Genomic DNA, 22,708 nt, shown 5'->3' on the forward strand with positions numbered 1-22,708 from the left:
GGTTAAATGAGCTCCGTTGTATTGCTCGAATCATTCATGCGAGGTCACTGGCATCAATCGGGATGGATTGCCGGGGGAATGAAGATATGAGAACATGCACAATACAACAATCACAGTCTACAGATACACTACAAAAACCACGGACCACTTGCTATCGAGACACTACAGCATTCATCGGTGTCGAGAGCGACCAGCGACACCCTTCCCCTTCCTACCACCCTGTTCGTCACTGTCCTCATGACCAGGACCGGCTCGCGACGAAGCACGAGTACGCCCACGGGTCCCTCCGCTACCACTGGCCGTACGGGAGACCGTATTCGACCGTCCACTGCCTTGGCTTGAGGACGCACGTTGACCGCCCCGCGTCGGGAGTACACCGCTCATACTGCGAGTAACACGAGTCGTTGTGGCTGTAGTGTTCGGCACCGCACCGACGTTGGCAGCACTGCGGCTCCACGTTATGCGACCAGTCGACGGTCCTGCTACGGGCGGCTCGCCCTCAGACCCGGGAGCGGCTGTTTGCACGACAGGGTCCTTGCGACGCCTCTTCGTAGGCCTGACCGCCGGCGCATCAGCGACGGGTGTTGGGACATCGTTCTCCGAAACATGCTCGTGTGTTTCCTCAGCTGCGTTGACGACGACACAGGACTTGGATGTCTGAGTGGTCCCAGGGACTCGGCCGGTGACTTGCGTAGCTTGAAGGGCCTTCCGCGAAATAACGATGTCGTCCTGGCGGTCTGGAACCACGTCATCTTTACGCCATTCCATCTCGGTGAGGAAAGTAAAGAAAAGCCCAAGAACCCCGAGATGTTCATCTATAGAGCCCGCGAGTTCGTCGTCCTCCTGCGACGGAGGCGAAAGTATGACGGGCTCCTTTTGAAGCCGTAACGCCTCTTTGGAAGACCAATTCTTCGGGGGAGCATTACGTTCCATGCCGTTTTCGGTGATTATGTCGAGCTTCATCGTCTGCGGCTCGCGTCGAGGTGTATGAGGTCCATCCCGGGCCAGCTTCGACGTCTTTTCCCTAAACTTCAAGACGACGTAGCGTGCGTGGAATCTTCGAAGCAGCTCGGCGATCAACCTGTTGACTGGATGCTCCTCCGTCACTGTCCCGTCTGGGTTGGAGAACACGACATCAAGCTGGGTTGAGCGGAGCTTTCCAGATTCAACGACGGAGAGGTGCTTTGAGGTCGGACAGGTCGGGACGTTGCGGGTGTCATCCAGATCGTATCCGGCGAAATATGTTTTCATGAAGCCTGAGATCGTGCTCAAGTTGCTGTTGAGACGACGGACGGCGTTATACACATAAACGTGCAGGAAGGCTTCCAGTTCGTCCGGGATTGTGGTCGGAGATGCAGGGTGGGCGAGGAGATAAGCCGACATGAAGTACCAAGTGCCCTACGATACGTGAGCGATGCGTTGAATGCAAGAGACGACAGCACAATACACGTACCGTGCGTTGCGGCTGCATGGCTGTATGTTTGTCCTTATGTTTCGCAAGCTCCCAGTCAGCCAGGATACCACGCCAATAGATGGACCATTTTCCATTGGAGCACTTGACGACCGGATATATCAGGATGTTGCCGGCGCTGACGTCTCGGTGCATGTACCCGCATGACTCGTACGCCTCTTGGTGAGCTGATTCAAAAGTAATGAAGATGTTAAAATGCTAGTATCAAAAAATATGCGTAACAAACGTACCAGAAATGCACTCAAAGATGATTCTTGTGAGCTGGAAGCTACTTGTGAACTCGGTCATCGACAGGCACACTTCTTTGACCACCGTTCGCGAGTGCACCATGTGACGCAAGCCATGTCCTTGTGTCCATTTATCCTCACGTTCCACCTCCTCTGCAGACCGCTTGACCCCTCCGGAGCGGTCGGACGAGGGAGGGTTCGGGACGCTCTTCGAGGGTCCAGCAAGAGGTTCGGGCATAGTCACAGCCTCGACGGGCTCTGAAAATGGATTGGACTCTGTCTCCACGGACTCACGACTGGTCGCTAGGAGTTTCCGGTAAATTTCAGATGGGTCATCAGCCTCGGTATTTGACTGGAGCCACTTCTTGAGTTCGGCCTCCTCTCCAGGAAGGGGGCTGAACATTGGAGAGCTGTTCGAGTCGTCGACGGACTTCGCGCCCGTGACCGGCGAGTAATGGGAAGCCTCGGTCTCCTGCTCCAGCCGGTCACCCGTAGTGTAGTGGACGTCTTCGTACCGGACCACTGTGGGGACGTTCAGGATCTCCTTGTCGTTCAGCGAGGAAAGCACTGCGCCTTCCTGCTCAAGGCCCTCATAGTAGGGTCGCCACGAGTCCTTGAGGAAGACGAAGCGCTGAGTCTCCCACTCAAGCGTAACGTACCCGCGCGTCCCGCGACCGACCAAACCAAACGCGATGAAGATGTGCTTGCCGACGAGGTAATGACGATCGCCGATCTTGATCATGTAGCGTGGGTATCCGGATACGAGTGTTCGCTTGAATAGCTCGCGAACGAAGGAGAGGAGAGGAATGACGGGAGGTGAAGCGCGATGGGATGCGGCATGGTTCTTGCAGTCGTGAGACGGATCAACGTGGAGGAGGGGGTGTCCATCCTTGCAGAGGGTGCCGAAGGACGCGGCGAAATCTGCGTCGGTGAAGACCATGTGCATGGCGGAGGAGTCGTCAAACATGCACTCGTGGTAGTCGAGGCCATCATTGCAGGGGAGCGCAAGCAGGTCCATGCGCTGGTACCCGCAAGAGCGAGGCACGAGCATCGTGACGTTGAGATCGAAGCCTTGATGTTCTAGACTCATCTTTGAGAAGGCGTGTGTCACCTTGAGCAGCGCCTTCGTCCCCGAGATGGTACGGACATAGTTGATGGCCTCGGTCACGATCACGCCGGACCGATCCCATCGCATCACGCGAAAAGTGTCGCCATTGATAAAGAGGAGGTAGACGGCGACGCGGTGCTGATAGGAGAAGAGACGTCCGCCGTACGACATGAGTTGGCCACGAACAGCAACTCGAGACTTGGCCGTCGCGTCAGGGTCGTGGTCGAGTTTGTCGTCAAAGGGGTCGTTGGCGGTACCACCGCGCTTGAACTCTATTAGGATCCCGATGTAAGGCCAGTTGGGCTTGCCGGAGACGATCGTCTCCCGATGCTCGTTCGAGATGAAGGAGGCGTCGACCTTGTACTTGGAGTCGTCTTTCGTGTCAGGCTTCTCTTCCGAGAGGTTGAGAAAGTGGTTGGGGCACAGATGATGCCGTGAATCGACCGCGCTCTGTAGCGTCGGTGGTTCAGACAATGAGGTGGTTGTGAATGCGACGAACGTACCCAGGCTGCTGACACATCCTTCTCCAACGGCCTCTTCCTCTGTTTACCAGCGGGGCCGAATCTGCCTAGCTTGGCTTGGAATGAGCGCCATACCAGTGGGGCGTACTTGTGGTCGACGACCTGGTCGAAGTCTGCGGCGAGGTCGTAGAGGCAGGCGGAGTAGAACTGGGACAAGTTCATAAGAATGGTGGTTCCAGGACAGTCCTTCATGGCGTTGTCTCGGTCCTCGTTGGCCTTGAGTTGGATATCAGTGTTGGGGTTACGATTCGTATCGGCGGTTTTGAATTTATCGACAGCTATAGGGTGCTAGCGAAAACAAGGGCCGTTGCTGTCGTAAGAGGATGGCACCCCATGGTGGTTGGGGGAAGGGGACCACATACCTCTAGACGCGCCGGCTTGCGGAATTTGTACTTTCGGACGGTGGTTGGGACGGTCCCAGTATGGGAGGAGCTGGGTGATACACGTGAGTCATGGGCTCGTCTGGCTTTGCCGGATCAAAATCGCCCACCAAATGCGCTCAACAATCGGTGTGCTTTCTTTTGTTCTCCTGTGGCCGCTATGCACTGCAACGGGAGCATCCTTTCCTCCTGACCAATACCCCGAGGGAACGTTAGCATCATTCAGTTTCACGAGGTCAGATATTCCACATTTTTGGAGTAAGTAAACTTCGAGGAAAGTCTCATTTAGGCAAGTTGGAGTTGCTTGTAGGCCTTTCATGGGAAGTATAAGGGTGTTACAGGTAAAGTTTTAGGTTCAATAAATTCCTTACTTTCAGTAACTTGATCTCTGATTCTTTGCTATCCGGAGAAAGAATACTTTCTTTGCAGTGATGGTATGTCGTCCTGGAGCGACTTTCCCTTTGTTCCTCCAGATGGTGACACAGCGCTATGGAACACACTCAGATAGGCATCCCTGCGTGCATGACAAGCACCGTTGCACTCATGTTTTCAAAACGGGCAGTTCCACGAGATGAGAGGCAGAGAGGTCGTGATAGTTGAGCTCAACGTTCGACGCGATGCGGGCGTCGAACAACGAAACACGAGGCGAGAGTCACATCAGTCACCGTCACAGGTGGAAGCGCCCGACGAACTTAGTGGCAGTGACGGTCGCCTTATTCATATACGAGACGTAGACACGACCTCAGGCCTGAGACTCGTAGAAAGGTACCGACTTGAAGCTTGCCGCGGATGTAAGCTGGACTCAGGTGGATGACTTGCAGAGTGCTTGCACCCCATGTAGTGTCTGCTCGGACCCAGTCAGCTCGGAACCAGTGCAGAAATGGAACTCTCCCAAGTATATATGATGAAGCAACATTGCAAATCCGATACCGACACAGCACGATAGATATAGCTGCAAGAACATGTGTGTATCCTAGCGATTCCTCAAAAACATTCGTCCATATGAATACGGGCAGGTGGACGGAACCCGCAATCTCAGCTGCCGTACGTCTTGAGCATCTCCCTCGTCAATGCTCGGAGCATCGCGACAGTCACGATCGGCTCGCTCGTGTCTGTCGCACCCGAAGTGCTGGGTGGTGGAGAGGCCGAAAGCCCATTGCCATCCTCGTCCGTGTCTCCCACGTCGTCCTCAAACGGCGAAGGACGTTTGCGCTTGGAGGATGTGGAGCCGCCCAGACGAAGGTCCTCTTCGGAAGCACGACGCTTGGGCGAAGGGCCCATCGACGACCGGAATGCAGCATCCGCAGCGAGCTGTCGGAGCTTCTGCGTCTGCGTGCTGATCGCCATCTCGACCTTCTGCACAGCCGCATCCACATTGTCTGCGGGGAAGACGACCGGTGAGGCGAACCGCGAACCGACTAGCTCCTGTGCGGAGGAGAGCAAGAGCTTTGCCAACGCCTCCGCGAACTGGCCGGTTGCGTATCCTCGCCCAGTGATGCCTGGCTGTTGGATATCCTCGGGGATCTCGACGGAAACATGCGATGGCGTGTCGTTGAAGAGACTGAGGATCGCACGGAGTGATATGTTGAGGATCTCTCCGATGGCGGACAACACCCGGTCGTATCGGACCCAATCAACTGCAGACAGCAATCAGCCATCGCTTTGCCTGAAGAACTGACAAGACGTACACTCATCGTTCGGCCAACAGCTATCCAGGAGATCAGAGATGGCAGACTCGACTGGGGCGACGAACAATCTCGTGACATCTGCGCGCGACGTCAGAACACCAACTGGATACCAAACAAACACAACGTACCCTTCCAAGTCATAGCCACAGACAGCTGGTCTTCCGTGTCCAGGGGCGTGATATCGAGGAGATCCGCAAACTTTCTATCCAATTCTTTCGCGGTGGCAGAGACATTGAAGTACGAGACGTGCTTGACTACACCATCATGCACGAGTTTGTGGGTCTGACATTGAACTAAGTCAGCTGGGCCGTCATCGTAGAACGATTAGCACTGACCATGTCAACCAAATCCCTAGTCTTGTCACCATCCTCGACCTCAGTCCAGTTGATGACGAGCAAACAGGGCTCGAAGTGCCGCTCGTCTGGAGGAGGTAGAGCACTGATGATGTCACGGAGACGCGCACAGTCATCCAGGACACGATACTTCCTGAGGGCGCCGAATGAGCCACCAAGCTCATGGGCCACTGCAATGATGCACGCACCTCTCAATCTCGTCGTCGACGCCTTCGAGTGGCGTGCGTTCGAAGACAATGAGGCCGGGGGAGCCCTGAGCCTCGGGTTTCTGGAATGCGGGGATAGAGAACACCGCTTCAGAGATCCAGTGACCAGACGACGGTACGTCGAACTTGTGTTCGAGCCAGATAGCAGTCTTGTCGTTCTCCGAGTTCACCGACAACCACAAACACCACTCTGGCAACTCGGACTTTGGCGGCAACTGCTTCTTGAGACGATCGAGAACGGTTTGTCGGAAGGAGCCTGGGGCCCAACGTCGCTCGTTCTCCTCGTAGTTCTGAGTTCACCAGACCATGAGCGATGGGCGACTTGAAAGTTGAGAGACGTAGCGCACGTACCTCCTGTAAGCGCTGGGCGAGCGCGTCGTCCGTCAACGGCTGCACGAACTGGTTGGACTTGCGTCGCTTGTGCCTGCGGGCCTGGGCAGCGACCATATCCGTCGGGAGGGATATTCTCCGCTTCTTCGCCGACTGTTCATATTTACTTCCGTTCTGGCTTGCACCGAGACGCGAGCGCTGCAGCTGGTCCTTGTACCGCTGACTACGGTCGACAGCTTTCTTCCACGCGATGCTTGCCTCATAGTCGGACTTGCTCCGCCACTTATCCCAGCAGCGCTTCATGACAAAGTACTGGTACTTCGTCTCGAGGTCCGCCTCAGTAGCCTTCGCTTTGCCCTTACTCGCTGGTGATGCCGCGAAACCATTCGTCTGGATCTCTAGTACAGGCTTCGACGAGGACGCTGACTTTGGGGTGGGGGCAAGCACTGGTGGCGAAGCACTACTTGTTGAGGTGGACGCGGACACGGAATCGCGCTGCGACTCCGCGGAGGGAACATGGGATTGGAACAGAGGCGAAGGACCGCCAGTCGCTGCCGGAGCGCTCTTCCCTGGAGTCGGAGTGGTAATATGGATGGGGCTCAGGATCTCCGACGGAGCCGGCGTAGGGAGAGTGAGGGAAGGGAAATGGAGCAGGGATTTCTTCCGCGACAGAGTGTTCTCCGACTCCAACGACTGCGAAGGGGGATCAAACCACCTTGCTGTCGGTGTCGGAGGAAGAGCGATATTGGGAACCTTGCCAAGAGCGGGCGGAGGGGCAGTCGGCGAGATGGGAGTGCGAGGCTCTGTGGGGCTACCCGGTGGGGGAGTAAATGTCATCTTCTCTTCCTTGAGGCGCGGGAATGGAGACGAGGAACCTGGCAAGTCCCATAATGTCTGTCGTCGTTCCTTAAGAAGTGAAGGTGTTTCAGCCGGAGTCACCGGCGGTGGTGGAGGGGTTTTGTCACGCGCAGGTTCCTCTGAAATCGTGGGTGGTGCGGCAGACGCGACTATGACAGGGGAAGCTTGTGGCGGGACCACAGGGATGCTGAATGTATCGGATAATGGAGCGGGTGGTGAGGGTTTAGGAAGGGGTCGTGAAGTGGGAGTGGAGGTTGTTAGGGGAGTCGTGAAGATGGTTGATGAGAAGATGCTAGGTTTCTCGGGAGGTGGGGGCACAGCTTGAGACGACGATGGTGCAGATGGCCGAGCCGCACTAGATGGAGGGACGAATGGCGAGGCGAAAGGGTTGAGATGAGGAGCATTAGGAGTGGATACCTGGGGACTTTGAGTCGTGGTCGGTTGTGTGAATGACTCCGCTGGCCAGGTAGGCTGAGACGTAAGCGGAGTCGGGGTCGTCTGCGATGTGTTGGAACCGAAAGGGACTGTGGTGCTAGTGCTGCTCCCGAATACACTGGACGTGGATGAGCCAAACGCGCTCTTGGCTGATCCACCGTTTGCAAAGAATGAGTCTGCTGACGCAGAGGAAGGTGGACCAAAGGTCGCGCCGCCGAAAGCGGACTTGGCTGTGGCAAGATTACCGAAAGCCGACGGAGCGCTTTTGGACGACGAGAACCCTGAGCCAGATGCGAAAGCGCTAGTACCCGATCCAAGGTTGGAGAATGCAGACTTCGCGGGGGACGACGTAGATGAGGTGAAGGGTGAAGGTTGTGTGGCGAACGCACTCTGAGAGGAGCCGTTGGTCGCGGCAGGCGGCGCACCAAAGTTGTTGGTGAGCCACTCAGTCGCACTCCTTGGAATAGACTGAGTGGTAGGGGCTGGCGCAGAGTCGGAGGGGACAGCATCTTCTTCGACCTCCGTGATGTCCACAGCAAGAGATTCGGGGCTCTCCATCGACATTACGCCATCTGTGGAAGGAACGGCACCTGGCAATGGCTTCGAAATACCGTCGATGATATCCGGTATGCTGAGATCGCCGCGGATACTCTCGATATCGTCGATACAATCCGGGCCAAAGAGCCGCTCCATGATACAGGCGACGAGGAATATCATGACGACGTTGTTCTGCTCACGGAGGACGGCAGCCAGCTGCGAGAAGATCCGCATAGCTTCATCATCGACGCGTAGAGCAGAAGTCTTGCTTATGGGTGCACTGTTTGCCTGAACTCGCAGGCGGAACTGAGTAGTCAGCTGAAACACTGGATGGTTCTTGATCTCATCCGGTATCTCTTCGTGACGTTCTCTCTGGTCGCGAATATGAATGAGCCGATGATATACGCGCATCTCAAGCTCTGTCGGAGCTTGATAACGACCACGTTGATCCTCATAGAACTCCTTCAGACTCTGCAACGCTGTAGATATCGTCAGTCAGTGTCTGTATTAAGGAGATTGTACTCACTGTTCATGAGCTGCTGCTCCTCGAGCGTAACGGAAAATCCGTCCTTGCCACGTTCCAGATGGAGAGCAAGAATATGGAAACGAGCGCAGCGGTCGTGACATTCAATTGCCAGAGGGCCTGTCTCGTGTTGCATGGTGAAGTCATTCCGTACCGCGCGTGAACGGTCGCGGACGAAGTTGTACGTCTGGGAAAAGCCTTCCTTCACGATCAACTCGTGGAAGAGGTAATCCAATGTTTTCTGATTTGGATGTCAGACAGCGACAGGAAGATCACAGCACTAATTGCTTACCTTCAACACTGGAGGTGGACGCAAATCGGATGGAAGGGTCTTGTCCCCCGCAGCGCGCTCATAAATCTTGACTGCACGCTTGTGATCGACGCGCTTTGTCCCGGGAATCTTGAAGAGTATCAGCGGACGAACCAAACGAGCGGTGTACTTCAGTTTCGAAGGTCGAGCCGGATGGATCCAGCGAGGCGTGTCACGGTTCCTGGAGCGGTTACAGACCATGAACTGCCATCTCACATACGAGCGCAGGTAGACTGTAACGCGTGTGCAGAAGTGAGATATATACAAGTACGTATTGCTCTTGACAAAGTCGAAATATACGCACCTGAGTCAACCCGGCTCAACCTCCCAAACTTCAGCAGCCCAAGGTAGCATGGCACAAGAACAAATATACACGTACGACTTCCCACCTATCCAAGTTGTTCTCTCGTTCTCTCCGGTAGCGCTCGAACCTCGGGCACATGTCCATACAAGTGCCGACCATCGTGATAGCTTCGTCAAGTCGTTTCGGAACGAGAGGGTCGTCCATCTTGCCTTCCGCAATGGCTTTCTTCTTCTCAATGTCGCGTTGTTTAAGGAGCTGATAGAATGGTAAGCTGCAGGCGAACCGAAGATGTATGATGTGAAGAACCTCTTGGAAAAACATCTCCCTTTCTTCCGCCGTCTCCGGTTCTCTCTGAGGGATGTCCCCGTCATCCTCGTGGCCACTGTCTCCACTCACACCTTCGTCTTCCGTGGCACTCGCCATATCATCGTGGACGTCGGTAGGCACAGTCAGATGGGTGCCGTGGTGTCCGTGCGCTCCGCGTCCCCGACCGCGTCTACGATGTCCGCCTCGCTCCCACCGTTCCCCGTCGCTACCGTGCCCGTTCTTGGACTCCATTTGCCCAGCCAACCACTTCTTATTCTTTGATGGCAACGGTCGCTTCGGCTTCTCCGTTGCTGCACCTTGTATGTGCATCATTGTGGCGACACCGAGAGCAGGCGTAAGGGTCCTCTTAGGCACGTAGGACACCGAGATGCAAGTCAAGCGCGAGAGAGAAAAGAGGCACCAGCAGCACCAGGAAGAGAATCAAGTATGCGAACAGAGGATGAAGCTGAAGACGAGAACGACGAGGAGGTAGAGGTAGGTGGCAGAGGAACAAGACGCGTAGGCGCCCGTTCTCGTCACTAAGTGTTGATTATTCCTTACTTATCTAGTCAGTATAATTGCTTACTCGTCTACTTACCCCTACTTACCCACTGACCTAGTCTCAGCCGCTTAGTCAGCAGCACCCGCTTAACGGGGCGCGTTTCGAGGGCATCGTCTCTGCCGACAACCACCATCTCGACGTTTTACGACCTCGACGACCTCGACGATCGCAACGACCCGTGGCGACGTAGACGACCGGTGTTTGCGCGGTCTCTGTGCTCGAAGTTGTTCATGCATTCCTCGCATGCCGGTGACCTCGGTACGGCTATAATTATATGAATATCTGCACCGACTGACGCCTTCGCAGTCGCCATATTCCATGCATCATTCCACCGGACGAAAGGGAACATCATAGACTGGTCTCTCAAGGCGTCAGAGGGTACGCATGCGTACGGAGACACGCTGAACATGATTGAACGTTCGGTACGCAGACTTGGATCTTTCGAACGTGGAGTTTAGTTGCTTGCCCAGTGGGCTGCATCTTATTGAGCGGGATGTTGTGTACGTGAGCTCATCCGTTGACGCGTTTGCTTGCTGACTCGGCCACCGCGCAGTTACTTCACCAAGGACGACCACCAAGGCGTCTGCGTGTTCCGCAGGCGGCGGACATCCGAAGACGGCCACCGCGGCTTCCGCCTCTCCTCTCTGGGCATTCTCCTCGCCAAGTCTCCCCGCGCCCGTCCTTGGCAGCACGTTGCTGCGCTGAAGGAGCTTGTCAACACTATCTACAACTCTATGGAGGACCGTGATACCTTGGAGCCGCTCGAGAGCGACTGGGACCCTGCGCGCGCATTCTTCGAGGAGCGCAAGGTGCGTGATGATGGCAGCTCAAGCACCTGGGAGGGGTGGGGACCCGAGCTGGAGGGCCCTCGCTCGGACTGCGCTCCTACAACCCACCTGCCTCACCTCCTGCGCATCCTTGGCCCTTCTTCCCTGACTCTATACAAGCACATTCTTGGGAGACGACGCGTTCTCGTCATCACACGACCACCTGTGGAGGCTGCCTGTATCCTCTGTCAAGTTGCTGCCGACACGTGCTACGAGGAACAGGTCAGCGAGCTCGTGTCTGGCTATGACTCCGACGAGAGCGACGACGAGCCGCCCCGGAGACTGAAGGGCAAGAGCGCCGCCGCAGTCAAGGTTCTCGGCATGGTTACCCTCAACGACCTCGACAAGCTTGAATTCGAGAGCAAGTCCGGCCGCGGCTGGATTGCGTGCACGACAGATTCCATCTTCCTAGACAAACCCTCGTACTACGATCTCCTCATCGACCTCCGCTCCACGACTCCCAACACACGGCCCGCGTTCTACGTCCCGAAACCGATCGAACCGCCAAACGGCCGGGGACTGTCCCACAGGTTATCCTGTGTGCGCTTTACATGGAGCGACGTCCGACTGGTAGGTATACACATCTCCAATGTGACCGTTTCTGATCAATTTCGCCCCAGTGGTCAGAGTTGGATCGCCTACTGCAGCTCGACTCGGAAGACTCCCTTGACCCTTGCTGCGATCCATCCCACTCCGACGGCAAACCCCGAAACAGCACAAGTTCGGCGTGGACAGACGTCTGGCGTGTGTACGAAGACGTGTGCGTGATGTGCGCTGGCCTTTGGATGGGCGCATGGCGCAACACCACGCCTTCGTACCCGGGGCCTCCTCGGCGCGGCGAGCACTGGGGCAGCATCCGTCTCGAGGGTGAAGACGACCTTGCCAAGACGTGTTCGCAGTCGTACATCCGCACGCTGGGATCGGGGATCGAAGGTCGACCGTCCACCGTTGGCAACGGGCGGGCCTCGCGGGCTCTTCGACGTGCGAGCGCCATGTCCGCGTGGACGTGGGCCGGCGGCGGGAAACCCGACGCGCGGATAAGCATGGAAGAGGCCCCGGCGCCGTCAGCAGGCATGTTCATCCCTGGCGAGCGGAGCAGCCCGCCTGAACGCGCCTCGGGCTCGGACAGTGCGCGCCGCGATCGTCAAGTTATGACGACGCTCGCGCTGCTCCAGGCCTTCCACGCGAACACGACCTCTGTCCTCTCGCGTCTTGCGACGCTCTTGGAGACACGAAAATATCAGTATGCGTCGAGGCGGGCAGAAGGCGACCGCGACATCCCGAGCGGGGCGCAACTCGTTCTGCTGACGCCAAAGGACGTGATGTCGTTCGAGCTCGGGCCGTTCAGTGCGCTCGACGCGCGGTTTGTGGAGTGGCTTGGGGAGGAGTATGGAGGCGGTGTCCAGGTGCTGGTGAAGCGGGGATGGAAGGACCTTGTAGGACTTATACTCGGCCTCGGGTGACCGAGCTTCGTAATAAGGAGCTCGTCCGGCGTTACCCCTTGTAGGATGGCGGTACTTATGACTGACTATTACTACCTATTCGTGATACCCTTGACTTATGCATATGCTTGTCGTACACCGTGGTGCACGATGCTGTTGTGGTTGCGTATGGTCATCTATATGAAGTGACCTGCCAACTCTACTTTTCCTGTTGATGATCGACAGCGGCGTCGATGTTGCATGGATGTGTACGTCTCATTTGATAGTCCTATCTATACAACATGTACTTCACTCACATCATATGCACCCGCCGTCCGCCGTAACGCGGCAGCAGTTGGACAGGTGTAACTGGTAATCGTGAACTCCAGTATTTACCCAAAATAAGTAGACGACATAAGCTACGTAAGCAGAGCGTTACAGTAACTTTCATTGACGCCGTCAACATGCGGCCGCCTATTCGGGAAATTGAACCAAACTTCGCTTGGACAACGGACGTCCACCGCCGCTAGCTCGACCTCGGCCAAAGCTTTGAGCGAGTCACCGTTATACTTGGTAAGTAGTCGGAACAAGTGCTAGAAAGTGCTTTGGCCTCATAGCTCAAAGCTTTCACCGCTAGATCGTCACTGCCACTAAGGCGCTTCCAAGTGTGACTCTCGCCTCGTGCTTCGTTGTTCGCCGCCGGTGTCGCGTCGAACGTTGAGCTCAACTATCATGACCTCTCTGCCTCTCATCTCGTGAAACTTCCCGCTCTGAAAACATGAGTGCAACGGTGCTGTTAATGCATGCAGGGATGCCTATCTGAGTGTGTTCCATAGTGCTATGTCACCATCTGGAGGAACAAAGGGAAAGTCTGACCAAAGCTCCAGAACGACATACCATAGCGGCCACAGGAGAACAAAAGAAAGCACACCGATTGTTGAGCGCATTTGGTGGGCGGTTTTGAAAGCCAGCCGAGCCCATGACTCCCGTGTGTCACCCATAATTTGTGCATGTTCTCATATCTTCCTTCCTCCGGCAATCCATCCCGTGACCTTGCATGAATGATTCGGGCAATACAACGGAGCTCATTTAACCACGATCGTGCTTGGTTGGAAATCAATATTCCTCTGACTACGACCGGGTATAAATAGCTGTCGAAGTCTTACATCGCCGGGATAGCTCAGCTGGGAGAGCAACAGACTGAAGTTCTGGAGGTCGCGTGTTCAATCCACGCTCCTGGCATGTCGCCGCATAACCACTTTTCGCTTACGTTTTCTTTGTCTCCTCTGTTGCGGCTCATTCTTGCGCTTAGTACTCAGATGTGGATTTGGAAGGCGCGAGGGCCAGGTTCGTCACGATCCACACGGTAAGAGGTATTGCCTTTCCCTCCAGTTCTCGGCCTCAGCCTTTGATACAGACAAGCACTAACACTTGGGTATATTACTATTATTATTGGGAAGGTCATTTTTGCATTATTCGGCCAGTTTCGGCTGTGCTTCCCTTTTTTCTTTCTTATTTTTTTGTTGATTATGCGAGCTGACCAAAGCGTCCCCGCAGTGATCCCGGACTCTCTCGCGCCAGATCTCTAACCACCGTCCTCTCCGAGTAAAACAGACTTGCGTGAGCGTCTCAGAAGTTCGTCTGTAATCACTTCCACCATGATTTCTCAGACCTAATAACCCCTCCGTGCAGTCCCCCAGCAAAGGGCAACCGGCCCCGCACCCACGACCATCATACACGCCACCAGCAATCCAGAACCTGCGGCTCGCTGAAGAGGGACGCGAAGACGACATGCAAGATTGCTCCGACATCTCTCTCCCCTTGAGCCCTTGTGGATTCCAGGATAAATATATCCCTCTTCCTTGCGATTTCAATATTCGCTATCCAGACCACCGCATAGAACAGATCCGGAAGGCCTTTGCAACCAAGTTTTCGGACAAACGGAAGGTACAGGAGGCCGAGGAATCCCAAACCACCGGTGGTTCCGGGAAGAAGCGCGCTGTGGAGAGAAGCATTGTGGATACATGGGTACGTAATGAGGCACTGTCTATGGCTTGGCATCTGACGAGCTACAGGTCGAGGTGCACAGGGAGTTTGACCTCTTCCCTGGTTACATCCTCAATACCTCAGAGAACAAGCCGGATGCGGGCGACAAGAAACAACTCAAGGTGGATGCGACTTTGATCGCAGATAGCGACAAGGAGAAGATCATTCGCAGCGCCTCAAATTGGGCCTTGTCAAGGTTACCAATCGAGTTCAAGCGCGGCGGCCGTGAGTACGACCCCTTTGACGACAGAGAAGGATACAACGTCGAAGCTACGGCTGCCACGCGGCGTCACGTTCGAGGGCAGCTCATGTCCTATGCGGGAAGGGTATGTTCCTACCAGCACCGCACGAAGCTCTTCCAGCTTCTTGTCAACGGGGAAGAGTTCCGAATGTTACGTTGGGACCGTGGCAGTGTTGCCTTCACGTCTGCGCTCAACTACCTCGAGAGCGTCACCAACATGCGACTTCTCCTTCAACTCCTCTACGGATTCACGATGCTCGACGACTGTTCTCAAGGCCTCGACCACACTGCGGTTCCCTTACCCGCAGACTCCTGTGGATGGAAACGCATGGACGTCCTCTCCTTCCACCATAACGATCTCTCACATGATGAGCGGCGTCTTCCCAAGGCCTTCACCGTTCCCACAGGCTTCACCCCTCCCACCGCCGAAGCACCCCATTCTCCTTTGTTCAATGGCTGTCATCTCTATCGCGACCCAATGGCAATCTTAAGCGCTACTGACGACTATGCCCCGCTTTCCCTCCATGTCGTCCCGGTTTGGACGTACGTGAGAAGGCTCTTCCGCGACTCTCTCGATGCGAACTATCCTCGCTACCAGATCACAGTAAACGACCACAAGTACCTTGTGGGAAGACCTGTCTTCGAAAACCACGGGATGGTCGGCCGTGGCACCCGCGGGTACGTTGCACTTGAATGGGAGACTCAGCGTCTTGTCTTTTTGAAGGATGCTTGGAGGCCGTTCTACGTTGGTGTAGAGAAGGAGGGAGATGTTCTTGCGAAGCTCAACAAGGAGGGAACTTCCCGCGTTCCAACTCTGATCAACCACGGAGACGTTTACGAGGCCGATGAAAAGGTGCAGGAGACGGAGACCTCGAAGTTCGCGCCGACCCGTGACGTCCAGGGGGGTCAGGCACAACCAACTCCTGACAAGCACGGACGCAAGATTGCTCCGATCCCTGCGAGTCGACCAACTACTGCCCTAGCCAATGACGCTTCTGGGTCTAATACAAGAGTGACACTCCCACCTATCCCTGCATCCATGCCCGAGGCCAGCATTCCTTCCCAACCGCTCTCTGATGGCTCGTCCCGTGGCGTTAAACGTTCTTCCGAGGACGTCGAGGCTGAAGACGAAGCGCATGCTCAGCGACTCCCTGGTTCTGGCCTTCGCCATTTTGTGCATTATCGGATCGTGGTTGCCGAGGTCTGCTTACCCTCTACGGCATTTCTATCAGGCCGGATGTGGGCAAGGATCGTCTGGCATTGTTTGCAAGGTGAGTAATGATATATACTATCACCGAGATATGCTCATAGTTGTCTCCAGCTCATCAGCAAGCGTATGAGAAGTGTTCTATCATACACCGTGATATAAGCGTCGGCAATATCCTGATCTTGCCGACTCTCATCTATACGATGGCCAATGTCCCTGCCGTCTATTGGAGCGGTGTCTTGACCGACTGGGAACTCGCCAAGGACGTTACTGTCGGGTTTGCACGCCAGCCAGAACGGACGGTGAGTGTCTATCAACGTTCAACCCCCTCGTACGTGCATCTTACGATATGTTGACAGGGAACTTGGCAATTCATGCCACTCCGGTGCATCAAACATCCCTCTCTTCCAGTCTCAGTCCCCGACGAACTGGAGTCCTGTTTTCAAGTTCTCCTCTACAATGCGGTCCGGTTCCTGCTCCACAACCTTCCTGACGTCCATTCATTCGTCACCCACTACTTTGACAACGCCATCGTGATCGCAAACGATGTTGCCGACGCGTCTCCGGTGAAGCACAGTGCCATCAACACCGGCCGCATCGTCTTCAGTCAAGACGTCCTGCATTTCGAGATGCCGGTGAACGTAAGGGGTGACCACCCCATGAACGAGCTGATAAGGAGGCTTCTCAAGCTCTTCTGTGCTCGATACCGGGTGTTAGAATGGGAGGAAACAAAAGCAGCTCATGCCACTCAAGCGGCCGCGTTACCCCTCATCCCTTCCGCCGAGGAAGCCGTCCCAGATCTGGACGACCAGATAGAGCAGACCCCCTTCACCGCTCGGCCATCCGAGGAGAGCATCGCCTCTGGTCCAACTGCCGAGGACTTCGAATTTGCCGAATCTCTCAAGACTCACCACGCCGTCGTCGACATCTTCGCCGAGATTGTTCAGACTGCACAGTGGCCGAAGCAGGCTGAGAAAGACGTCGTGGACGACCGTCTCTTCGGCTATCGACAGCCCCCTCGTGTCAATCCGTTGACGAAAGACAAACCATCCAAGCAGGCGAAGACCGCGCCCGTAGGCGGGCCATCCTCTCGCTGGGCCAGTGCAGGTCGCTCCAAGGCGAAGTTGGAAGTACTATCTGAGTGAGATCTCGTCCCTTACTCGATTCAAGTGCACATGTACCTTCCCCTTGCTGTCTTCGCTGCTGTCCAAGTTCCCTGAAGCGTCCGCGAAGTGAGTACTACTTAGGCCTAACCCTTGTACTACGTGTTCCGGAGCACGTTGAAGGCATCTACCTCCCACTTGCCATCCTGTTCACACCATATCATATTACCCAAGCCAATGATAGTATCCACATTTTTCTTAAACGAAACCCAAACCACACATCTGAACCAGTATTAGATGTCCGAGAAAGACAAAAGAGAGAGTAAGCAACCGAAAGGCGACGACAAGTGAGTTGAAAGAATGCAAAGGTCAAGTTTGACAAAAGGAGTGGAACGAATCTCGAACAGTCCGAAGACCAGGGTATACCACACGCATACACCCACTCAAGCCCTAAAAAGTACCAACTTGTGAAACTAAAACACGGAAACGGAAAACCACGCACTGGCCATCGCCTACGCAGGCGGGCCCATGCCCGGGAGCGTGAAGTCTGGGAAGTCGGGCCAGTTCCCGAGCTGGCCGGGGTCGCCGCCGACGCGGACCCAGTTCGAGTGCGAGGGCGTCGGGCCGTCGAGGACAAAGATCTGCCACCATCCGGGTGGGCTGACGAACGAGTTGGGCGGTGCGACGACCGTGCATGTGTTGCCGTTGCAGCTGAACTCGGGGAAGAGCGTGCGCATGCCCATCGAGTTGCCGTGCTAGAAAGATGGAGTAATGTCAGAGTTAGTACATATGCGCAAAAAAGATAGAGGCAAAGGCGAACCGTGCTCGAAGTGGCTGAAAAGGAATGGTAATCAGATACGGAGATTGCGCAGCGGCGAAGTCGTGGGGACATACCTGCGATCATAGACACCCGCATGTTTGCCGTCGTGCCCTGGTGGAGCGTGACGTGGATTGTGTAGCTTCCGCCGTACTCCCAGTCCTTCTCATCCACAGTGAAGCTCGGCTGCGTGAAGCCCTGGTTGAGGTACGGCGGGATGTACACCTCCACACGCATCTCCTCCGGGAACTGCGGGCTCTCGGGGTCGCTACCCGAGATGAGCACGCGACCATCAGGGAGGAGCTGTCAGGCGAGCGTCAGTCAGACCTCAAAACACATTCACTATGACAGCAAGGCGACGCACCGTGGCTTCGGAGTGGTAGAGACGTGCGACGATGGTGTTGTTCAGGATGGAAATACGCGAGCCGACGGGCTGCGTCGGGTCGTAGAGCAGCGCTGACAGGTTGGGGTCAGTGGCGAGACCGAATCCGGCGACACCCTGGTGGGCGCCATTCACGATGAGGAAAGTGCCGTCAGGAAGTGCTGTGGAATATTAGTCAAATCAATATTACAAGCCCGCATGTCTGAACGAACATACCAGCCTAGCAACATCAAAACGCGTCCATGTCAGAAACCTGTCCTTACACATCATTCTGCAGAAGTACTCACCATGCAGGGCATAACACGCTGTGAAGGCTGTAGAGATTGAGCAGCTACATCAGCATCCAAACATGACATCTACCTGCAAGCCACACACGTACCATACGCTCGAGAGTCCATTGAGGGTTCTCCACCTCGGGCTGGATGCTCACGCAGTTATCAAGGGCAATGCCAAAGTTCGAGCCTCCGCAGACGAGCACGGTGAGCGGGTCCGTATACGGTGCGTGCTGCGGGAACAGCACCGCGGTGCCCTCGAGCGGATAGGTGCGTCCCGCGAGGGGGCTCACGACGGAGCCTGGCATGTTCGGAAGCGTCTTGACAGTGTCGAAAGTCACAGGGTCGAGGATGCGGGCCTCGTTGTAGTAGCCTATACCCATGGATGGTAAGTCAAGATTAGGGTACATGGATTTGAATGCTCGCGCCACGTACCGACGAAGATGTTTCCACTGGGAAGCATGTGGAGGAACGGGTACAGGTTGTTCGGGTCCGTGCGGTTGAGCCAGTCCATGAAGAGGAACGTCGGGCCTCCTTCGGGCGTGGGCAGGATCTCCAGGGTTGGCTCGGGGATGTCGTTACTGCCGCGTTCACCACCAACGACGAGCACACTCCCGTTAGACATGACGAGCGCGGACGGGTACCAGCGGCCTATCTGCAACTTCAGCTCCTGGAAGTTCTCCTGCCAGTCGTTTGTGCCGTTCACCCCAGGGCTCCCATCGGGCGCATACAACCTCACGCCGAACGTGCTATCGAGCGACCACCCACCAACAACCAGATGCCTCGCGGACCTATCAGGCAGTACGACCGCTCCAGCGCAAAACACGTCCGACTTGACGTGCATCTCACGCCACGCCTTGTCAAAGTCATTGGTGAGGCTCAGGTCGAGCTCGTACGCGCCAGTGGAGTTCGGGAACTCGCTCGTGCCGAACTTCTCGAGGAACGCGACCTTGTTGTTGATCCCGAGCGTGACGAGGAGCGGGACGACGACGCCGGGGACGAGGAACTCGTATCGGCCGATGTTCTCGGGTGTCTTCCAGTCGGTCAACGTGCCGTTCCATGTGTAGTACTAAGGAGGGGAGAGGGAGAGGTGTGAGTCATGAGGCGCGGGTCAGGGTTTGAGATGATGAGGTGGGACTGACTGAGAGTCTGTTCCCGCCACCACAGAGGTGGATGGGGTCGCCCGTGCACGCGATATTGCAGTCGCTCTCAGGTGCAAGAGTAGCGCCGTGGTTCTTCACATCTGCGAGGTCACCGCAGTCTGTATGGAAGATCAGTCTGGCATCGGGCCGAGGCAAGAAGACTCGATGCTCACAGCACTCCTGTCCAAACTCGACACCTGCGGCAGGGTATCCGAAGGCGGAGCACTGACTGAGGCAGCCTTCAATCGTCGTGTTGGTCTGGTTGATGATCTGATACAATGGGAACGTGCGGCTTCCGGCGGCATTGTCGCTAAAAATGCCATGCCGTGTCAGAGTCCCTCGTTTATTCCACGGGAGCAGTTGCACGACGTACGTCAAACAGCCCTGATAGGTCCATTGTCCTATTCATGCCGATCATAAGTTCAAGCCCTAGGGGAGCCGAGACGTGCAGAGAGACACGCACCTGGGAGGCCGGTCTTGAGCGGAGAAGGAACAGGGAGAGCCGTGACGTTCCCGGAAGAAGTGTAGACCTAGATCATAGAAGGGTGCCTGAGTCAAGGGACGTTCGCGGACATACACTCGGAAACTCCGTACTGAGAGCCTGTTCGGGCCGCCGCATGCCTCCCTATATGGCAATTAGTTCATATGGCTCAACGAAAAAAAACCAAGGGGTACTCACGTAGAGTTTCCTCCACATGACATGTTGCAGGTGTCCTCGTCGCCCTTGACAGCTCCATCGATGAGTTCGTTGCCGCAAACTGTTCGATGTTAAGGCCATCAGCGATGCGTCAGCAGAGTGTCATGCGAGACAGATGCTCACAGCACTGGACGCCGAACTCCATGCCAGCGAGTGTGCTCCCCCTGGAGTTGCAAGATGCGACGCAAGATTCGACCGTCAGCGCTTGATCGTCAGGAAGTTGAGTGGCGAAAATGCGGCCGAACGCGTTGTCCCTGTCATTGTGATGATCTTAGTCGCTGCTCCGAGCACCAAGGCCGATCATGTACGCACACAAAGCATGCAGCATACTCCCAGGTGGAGGGGAGACCAGAGAGCACAGGCGCTACGACGGGGTTTCCGGGGTTACCGGGGTTACCCCCGCCTGGCGGCGTCGGGGTGCCAGTCAGCGTGCCCGTGAAGTTATAGACCTAGGTCACGAGGTGGTCAGTCAGTCCCGTTGCCTAGAAGACCGCGCAATGCATGCTTCCACTCACGTTGAGACGGTTGGGGCCACCACAGAACTCGGAGCTGTTCCCACTGCATGCCATGTTACAGTCACTGAGCGGGGTCGGGGCTCCGCCGTTCTCGATCTGAGTGTCGCAGACTGGGATAGAAGATGAGAAGCTGCTATCCATGCCGCTCGGAAGACGTGACCTACAGCACTGTGCTCCGAACTCGACACCGGCAAGGGGATAGTTGGCACCGAAGCACGCTTCCGTGCATCCCTCGACGGAGAAGTTGCCCGGCACATTGACGCCGACGGAGAGAACGCGCGCATCCACCGAATCGCTGCAAACGATAGCTGTCAGCAAGACTGCGGTGTCGACGTGAGGAGACTGACGCACTTGAAGCAGCCCAAAGAATCCCATAGACCGACCGAAGGTACGGTAATGGGCGGCGGTGGCGGCGGCACGCCGTTCCAGTAAACGCTCAGGCGGTCTGCGTGAGTACAGAAGGTCAGAACCTAGATGCTCGAGAAGCGAAGCAAGTGCCGCCGAACTCACTCCCGGCGCCGCAGAGCTCTGTAGAGTTGCCGGTGCAGGCGAAGCTGCAGTCCGTTTCCGTGACGTTCGTCCCCCCGTTCGCGATCGAATTGCCGCACCCTGTAGATATAATCCGATCATAAGCGCGATTTCCATGCATAGCGCGGCAATGAGGTGGCTTGGAAGAGTCACGTACAGCATTCCTGTGCGAACTCGAGCCCTGCGAAGTTAAAGTCCTGTTGAGAGCAGAAGTCCACGCAGGACTCGACGGTCATCCCCGTCGTGTTCACGAAGGTGGGGCCGCCGAGGGTCCGTGCGCCTTGGTCACTGTTCGAAGAGGGTGAGCATACAGCGTACTTCGGAGGCGGTGGCGAGGACTAACGTGAAGCATCCCAGGAACTCGTACTTCGTCCCGGGAATGTCGGGCGTGGAGGGAGCTTGGCGCACTCGACGCAATGACGCATGGGAGGTCTGGTGTCAGGACGAGGACGGGATAGGTCAGCGCTGCGCACTGGAAGCAGAGAGAACAGTAAAGTGACGCACATGAGGTAGGGAAAGCGCAAGCACCGCGAAATACGCGGCGAGGGTCGCCATGCTGAGCACGCCCAGGGATCTGAGGGAAGGGAGTGTGGGCGCCGGTGCTGGTGCAGCGGCGGGCGATGCGTTGACCCCATCCGCACGAACGCTTAAGTACCACCGCACGAGCCGCTCTACCACTTTCGAGGGGAGCGCGGCGACATCCGTACACCCCTCGCGGTGATTATGTCACGGGCTGGACGGCAGATGGCATACCTGTACAGGGAGCGGAACCCCAATACAAACGTGAACACCCGGCGGCAAGAAGCTCGCTCGCTCGCGTTTCGTCCGAATTCGACTCGTGCATCCCTTGCAGCAACCTGGCGGGAAATTTGCGCGAGGCTCGAGGCCGGCGTTCGAGGCCCGAGACGCCGGAGAACATTGCAGCCTCCTCATTCTTCGGCTCCTAAGTCCACGGTCGACTTCATCACGCGAGCATGGCCTTGTGCTAGTAGGAGCCGCATCAGGAACCATGGCAGCTGGCCAGGCGAGCGGCGGATTGACACCATGAACAGGATGTGGCATGCCTTCGCTGCTTGTTGTAGCATCATGACGCCGTCAGTTGCAGCTGTTATTGGTGACTGTTATCCCTTTCCCTGTCCACCCTGCATCTGCATCGTGTCGACGGGGTTTTGTATCCGAGTGCGCACCCCGTGCAAACCGGGATTGTCGAGAGATACGCCGGGCCTGCGCGACATCGACACTCCTCCGCGAGACACTGCAAGCCAACGCAGCTATGATGTTCCCACGTGTTCGGCGCTGACGAGATTCGAGGATACGCGGAGAATTTGGAGGCCCTGAGCGCAGAAGATTCTTGAAGTCCGATCCCCGTTCCATCCGCAGCGCCAAACAGT

General features: G+C 56.1%; 5 protein-coding genes and 1 non-coding gene across 6 annotated transcripts; 3 read left to right on the forward strand and 3 right to left on the reverse strand.

The window, feature by feature from the left end:
- Window positions 1–171: 171 nt before the first annotated feature.
- L226DRAFT_523799 (uncharacterized protein) lies at window positions 172–3,519 on the reverse strand (the record flags this gene model as incomplete). Its single annotated transcript, XM_067678845.1, has 4 exons — window positions 172–1,398; window positions 1,454–1,638; window positions 1,702–3,256; window positions 3,310–3,519. The coding sequence occupies 4 exons, from the start codon at window positions 3,517–3,519 to the stop codon at window positions 172–174; spliced, it is 3,177 nt and encodes a 1,058-aa protein (XP_067534250.1).
- Window positions 3,520–4,567: 1,048 nt separating this feature from the next.
- Window positions 4,568–10,057, reverse strand: L226DRAFT_561075 (uncharacterized protein). Its single transcript, XM_067683407.1, has 12 exons — window positions 9,558–10,057; window positions 9,327–9,506; window positions 9,252–9,279; window positions 9,062–9,180; window positions 8,930–9,037; window positions 8,641–8,878; window positions 6,306–8,593; window positions 5,937–6,244; window positions 5,731–5,881; window positions 5,524–5,677; window positions 5,396–5,473; window positions 4,568–5,344 (listed from the first exon to the last, which is right to left on the reverse strand). The coding sequence occupies exons 1-12, from the start codon at window positions 9,888–9,890 to the stop codon at window positions 4,743–4,745; spliced, it is 4,587 nt and encodes a 1,528-aa protein (XP_067534251.1). The 5' UTR covers window positions 9,891–10,057; the 3' UTR covers window positions 4,568–4,742.
- A 184-nt stretch (window positions 10,058–10,241) lies between these two features.
- L226DRAFT_509969 (uncharacterized protein) lies at window positions 10,242–12,541 on the forward strand. The gene is made up of 5 exons (XM_067678237.1): window positions 10,242–10,377; window positions 10,426–10,497; window positions 10,550–10,619; window positions 10,673–11,516; window positions 11,567–12,541. Exons 1-5 carry the CDS (start codon window positions 10,350–10,352, stop codon window positions 12,407–12,409), a joined length of 1,857 nt encoding a protein of 618 aa, XP_067534252.1. The 5' UTR covers window positions 10,242–10,349; the 3' UTR covers window positions 12,410–12,541.
- A 995-nt stretch (window positions 12,542–13,536) lies between these two features.
- L226DRAFT_t133 lies at window positions 13,537–13,609 on the forward strand. The gene has a single exon. It is a non-coding gene; the product is annotated as a tRNA-Phe (tRNA).
- A 258-nt stretch (window positions 13,610–13,867) lies between these two features.
- Window positions 13,868–17,036, forward strand: L226DRAFT_488350 (uncharacterized protein). Its single transcript, XM_067677234.1, has 5 exons — window positions 13,868–14,002; window positions 14,060–14,395; window positions 14,443–15,925; window positions 15,976–16,163; window positions 16,221–17,036. The coding sequence occupies exons 2-5, from the start codon at window positions 14,159–14,161 to the stop codon at window positions 17,004–17,006; spliced, it is 2,694 nt and encodes an 897-aa protein (XP_067534253.1). The 5' UTR covers window positions 13,868–14,002; window positions 14,060–14,158; the 3' UTR covers window positions 17,007–17,036.
- Window positions 17,037–17,476: 440 nt separating this feature from the next.
- Window positions 17,477–21,872, reverse strand: L226DRAFT_509974 (galactose oxidase; the record flags this gene model as incomplete). The annotated part of the gene is made up of 22 exons (XM_067678238.1): window positions 17,477–17,719; window positions 17,785–17,798; window positions 17,859–18,084; window positions 18,146–18,324; window positions 18,447–18,477; window positions 18,543–18,808; window positions 18,871–19,504; window positions 19,578–19,696; window positions 19,751–19,887; window positions 19,951–19,978; window positions 20,041–20,107; window positions 20,172–20,202; window positions 20,257–20,335; window positions 20,398–20,528; window positions 20,587–20,723; window positions 20,790–20,899; window positions 20,954–21,084; window positions 21,141–21,234; window positions 21,300–21,398; window positions 21,475–21,605; window positions 21,661–21,749; window positions 21,822–21,872. 22 exons carry the CDS (start codon window positions 21,870–21,872, stop codon window positions 17,477–17,479), a joined length of 3,027 nt encoding a protein of 1,008 aa, XP_067534254.1.
- Window positions 21,873–22,708: the final 836 nt, after the last annotated feature.

This window comes from Lentinus tigrinus (genome assembly GCF_003813185.1).
Source record: "Lentinus tigrinus ALCF2SS1-7 unplaced genomic scaffold L226scaffold_16, whole genome shotgun sequence".
Lineage (NCBI taxonomy): Eukaryota > Fungi > Basidiomycota > Agaricomycetes > Polyporales > Polyporaceae > Lentinus > Lentinus tigrinus.

Coding starts and splice junctions, on each gene's coding strand:
- L226DRAFT_488350 (XM_067677234.1), top strand. CDS start 14,159: ATGCAAGATTGCTCCGACATCTCTCTCCCCTTGAGCCCTTGTGGATTC. Junction 15,926..15,975: donor CGTCTGGCATTGTTTGCAAG/GTGAGTAATGAT, acceptor AGTTGTCTCCAG/CTCATCAGCAAGCGTATGAG. Junction 16,164..16,220: donor CACGCCAGCCAGAACGGACG/GTGAGTGTCTAT, acceptor ATATGTTGACAG/GGAACTTGGCAATTCATGCC.
- L226DRAFT_561075 (XM_067683407.1), bottom strand. CDS start 9,890: ATGATGCACATACAAGGTGCAGCAACGGAGAAGCCGAAGCGACCGTTG. Junction 9,038..9,061: donor TGAAGTACACCGCTCGTTTG/GTTCGTCCGCTG, acceptor ATACTCTTCAAG/ATTCCCGGGACAAAGCGCGT. Junction 5,345..5,395: donor CTGTTGGCCGAACGATGAGT/GTACGTCTTGTC, acceptor TGCTGTCTGCAG/TTGATTGGGTCCGATACGAC.
- L226DRAFT_509969 (XM_067678237.1), top strand. CDS start 10,350: ATGCATTCCTCGCATGCCGGTGACCTCG. Junction 10,498..10,549: donor GTCTCTCAAGGCGTCAGAGG/GTACGCATGCGT, acceptor TTCGGTACGCAG/ACTTGGATCTTTCGAACGTG. Junction 11,517..11,566: donor CATGGAGCGACGTCCGACTG/GTAGGTATACAC, acceptor ATTTCGCCCCAG/TGGTCAGAGTTGGATCGCCT.